The following is a 4,485-nucleotide window of genomic DNA, read 5'->3' on the forward strand; positions in this document are numbered from 1 at the left end:
ATATTGCTATTGTTTGTCTTATTTGTTAACTTACATATAAATTAGAGGACACCATTCTGGGGTATATGGACTCCGAATTAAGAAAATCTAAAAGCAGCATTTTAGAGAGTTTCAAGAGGAGTACAAAGAAGATATATCTAAAATAAATATAAAAAACAAAAAGCCCTGCTGAATAAAGTTATACACCAAAAGATAAATAATTGGTAAGCAAGGAGAAGACTCTGACTGGTCAAGAAAGCTTTGACTTCATGTTGAAACTAATCTCTTCTTATTTTGTGTAACAGAGTCCTTTTTTCCACCATTGGAGTACTTCTCAAAGCTCTCGTGTTTGTGCGAATCTCAAGGCTTGTGAGACAGAATTGATGGGCACAAGCTTAACGTAGATAGGATCAGAGACATCAAAGCCAAACATAATGGCCATATCATTAATCATGGACGTGTACATGTATAAAAAGTATCTCAACTTCGCCAGCTCTCCAGATCAATATTTCTTTACTTGCCATATTACGCTTTAAATTAGCCTACAAGTAGCCTTGCAGGATACTTTACACACCGTTGGAAAACCGATTGAATAGTTTGAAGTACATGAGACGTTCATTCAGAATACTCATCCTCATTACCATCACGATATTGATTGACATCTTGTTCCCGCTCGTGTTTCCAAGATCTACCAAGGCCTTCTTCGTCCTCTAACCTTCTCATCTTGGAGCTCGAAGGACCAACCCTAGAAGAGTAAACCTACATCCAAATCCCCAAAGTCCAAAGAAATTGGCAAGAGAAGTAGAGAACTTTCCACATACTTCTTGTCTTACTCTTTTAAATGCTAAATGTATGGATTTACTATACCCCTGAATCTTTATGTTCTATCACTGATAGAGTTGATCGTCGCCTTACAGTCACCCTTGAAGGTACTGGAAAGTGTTCAATCTCATCAGAAGATCTTCCTTCCCTGGCCCTTTTCTTCCTCAAGGTCAGCTTTGTGGGTGGGGGCTGCCAAATTCTCAAGGGTCATCCCGAAGTATTATAGACAGAAAAAAAAAAAAAAAGATAACCAACTGGAATATGTAACAAAACCCGATGCAGGTATCGTTTAGGTAATACCAGATAGCTAGCGGTCCCATCGTCAAATGATACCAGGTATGTGTCATTTGCATCGTCGCCAAGTACCTGTTATAACATCAGGTGAGATATTTACTTCAATCAGCGACTCAAACAATCAAAATTTTACTCAAACCACAATGGCAATGGTACATACATCCCAGTGGTATTCGCGAACCCAAGTGTAAGAGATATCTTCGTTTTCATCATGCATATCCTTAGACAACTGCCACAGCAACATAAATTGATAACGCATAAATCAAATTGAACTTTTCTTGACTTGACAAAACTTGTGTAACAGAGATCAGTTCGTGGAGAGGCATGTCTACCTCATCCAAGGAAGGAACCATGTACGCCAGAAATTTTTCTGGATTAGCAGTGTCTGATCCAGCCACCACATAGCTTTTCAAAATGGCCTGTGGAGTATAAGGTCAGAGCTCGTCATCAATATGAAAGATAAGGCAATCAACCATTGTCAAGATTCGGCCCCATATCTCATATATCCCATCCTCATTCGAGTACACTTATGTAAGCAACAAAATCGATATAGTTTATACAGTCATCTTGTGTCTATCAGGAACAAAGTTATCCCTATGATTGAGAACAGAGATAATTGGACCTTTCTCAGGGATATCGGTATTTAATAACTCACCCGTGACTCATGTTCATCACGAATTGAAGGGTCTAACTTGCCAAAGAATTCAGAATCAGCTGTAGGAGCACTATCAAAATTCCCTACCACAAACTGCTCATCGTACCTGTGTCAAAAAAACAAAAAAAACGGAAGAGACAAACTGTCAGCTTTCAAGCACTTCATCGTTGTGTCTACATGCCGGGAAATTATGTGAAAAATATGACTGATTCGGGATTTTAGATTTAAGATTGTCTGCAAGGGAAAACAAGGAACATCCAACCTATCAAAATATGGCAACAGTGGTAACACTTCAACCGGCTGCAAGTTTTTATTGGTGGCATGAACTGGTCGAGACTTGCATGCCTCAAAGGATGCTTCAATATCCTTGATTTGTCTCTCTCTAGAGACCAAAGAAAGGAAAAAAAACATCAGATCTTCCTTTTCCACTTTCTTTAGAAATACACAAAGTGAAGAAACAAACAACACACCTATTGTTAAGATTTTGCAAGATGTCGATGCCTCCTCCTTTCATCTCTCGCAATTCCTTTGCTTGCTTCTCAGTTAGCGACTACACATGGAGAAAGATAGGAGATTGGAAAGTGTTTAAACAAAGCTATATACATCACAAAAGAAAACTTCCAACAAGTGAGACTGATACCTGTCTTGCCGATTCATTATTAATAGAAGAAATGTATTGTGTTTTCACGAGCCAGGAAACACCTTTATCAGTTGGTCTTTCTTTTTTCCGGATTCCTTCTTTCTTAATAGGTGTAACAGCATCGTCATCACGCAACAGTTCTTCATCTTCAGGGGCAAGAGGTGCCTTGACTTTGGGAGGGCTGAAAAGCGATACAACAACAGTAAGTATCCCAGTAGATGAGAAAAATAATTAACTTTATTGAGAAGATCATACTTGTATACACTTAGGTCAAGGAGATCCAAGGGTATTCCAAGATCAGGCTCGACAAAGATTTTTGGTTTCCATAATTTCTCCAAGGATGTGATGGTATACTTCGTAAATCTAGTGGGATCAAAATAGTTTAAGAAGTAAGGAAAGGAGATTAAACACAACGGATTCAAGAGATAAAAATTGGATCAATCTTTTCTTTTTTTTTGGCAATAGAGTAACAACATACTGATCTTTATCCCGTTTAATGGTCATGAGCTTAAGCTGTGCACTAGGATCAGGGAGCTCATTCCGGAACCTTCAAGAGAAGTAAGAAGATGATTATATCATTCTAATAAGAGTAAAAAGATGAATACTCTTTGGTTAGTCTCTAGTAGAAGTGAGTGAGAATACTGACTTGAGCTTGCAGATGAAGGTGGTTGGTTTCTTTAACCTATTCTCGACCCTGTCGGTGGTGAGTAGAGGCGTAGGCTTCCTCTCCTCGGTGTGTCCTTTGGGGGGCATATGAGACTTGTGAGAATTTTTCATCTGCTGTTGTCTAAGTTTATCTGCTTGCCTTTGTTTCTCTAACTCCCTCTTCTTCCTAAGCCTCCTCTCTTCTTCCGTCTCGATTTTCTTAGAATGGGGAAGATGAGGCCTATGGTGCTTCGATGGATCCGGTTTAGCACGCTCCCGCCTGGAGGCCCCTTTGTCGCGGTCATTGGCTCCTTGGTTTCGAGGAGGATCGGGTACGACGGGAGGAGGAGCTGAGGGGGGTGGAGGAGGGGGAGGAGGAGCTTGGACCTGATTGAATTGAGGATAATGGGAAGGCTGCTGCTGATAGTAAACATGCGGAGGGGGAGGCGGCGGAGGATAAGAGTACGGTTGATGATGCGACGGTGGTGGGGGAGGAACAGGAGGGGGTAACGACGGCGGAGGAGGCGGAGGGGGTAAAGGATTTTGAGACGGCGGAGGAGGATACGGCGGTCGGTACGACGCCATTCTCGTGGTATACTCTGTGATCTGATGAATTCCCTAAACGAACGACGACGAGTCTTAAAGATTCACCGATTTCCTTTTTTATTTTTTTAGGGCCTCATTAACGGCCCAATAATCGATACTATCATATGGGCTTTCCTAGCACGGTTTCGACAAATAAAGCTCACCGTTTTATGAGTCCCCAGTTTGGTGTGAACCGTTTTAGCACGGTTTCGACAAAAACATGGGTTTTTTTTTCTGTTAACCGGCAGGCACGCTTTGTGCAAAGTTTTGAAGTTGATCAACGAGGAACACATAACAGAGGATATTCATTACTTTATCGATACTGTACTACTTCTTTATAACAAAGGGACATTATGTTAGTGAACCGAGTTGAGGTTAAACACTTAACAATCTCGATCCAAAAAGATGACGCTCATAAAAAAAACCTCTGACCTGGGGGGGCTTCATAAGCCGAAGATGTTATGGTCGTTGGCACTGAAAATAGCACCGCCAAACTGCCTGGTGTTCAAGTCCCCTCCATCAAGGGCGGACCCAAAACGGTCTAGCCACTGGGCAGGGCTGGGATTCTCTGCCTCTTCCACCCACTCCGACATCATGTCAATTTCCTCCAGGACAATTGGGTCTGTCTCCAAGGTAATCATTCTCCCCAATTTTAGATTCTGATTCACGTACATCATATTGTTCAATATCTCTCTGTCAATCTTGTTACGCCTTTCCCAGTGCATCTGCTGGAATGTACTCCATTGGCGTTCCAAGTTGTAACCGCTGCACACTTGGCTCAGTATCCTGATGGCCACCCGCTGCAAAACAGGTGCTGAGTCACCAAACTGCTCCCACCAGAGACCTGCATTACTAAAAGCAAACC

General features: G+C 41.7%; 1 protein-coding gene across 1 annotated transcript; it reads right to left on the reverse strand.

Annotated features, from left to right (window-relative positions):
• Positions 117 to 3,662, reverse strand: LOC104787084 (protein PAF1 homolog). Its single transcript, XM_010512588.2, has 12 exons — positions 3,037 to 3,662; positions 2,869 to 2,937; positions 2,646 to 2,753; positions 2,391 to 2,571; positions 2,221 to 2,300; positions 2,013 to 2,132; positions 1,751 to 1,856; positions 1,428 to 1,514; positions 1,256 to 1,324; positions 1,102 to 1,167; positions 847 to 990; positions 117 to 738 (listed from the first exon to the last, which is right to left on the reverse strand). Exons 1-12 carry the CDS (start codon positions 3,618 to 3,620, stop codon positions 595 to 597), a joined length of 1,758 nt encoding a protein of 585 aa, XP_010510890.1. The 5' UTR covers positions 3,621 to 3,662; the 3' UTR covers positions 117 to 594.

The sequence above is a fragment of the Camelina sativa genome, chromosome 5 (genome assembly GCF_000633955.1).
Source record: "Camelina sativa cultivar DH55 chromosome 5, Cs, whole genome shotgun sequence".
Classification (NCBI taxonomy): Eukaryota; Viridiplantae; Streptophyta; class Magnoliopsida; order Brassicales; family Brassicaceae; genus Camelina; species Camelina sativa.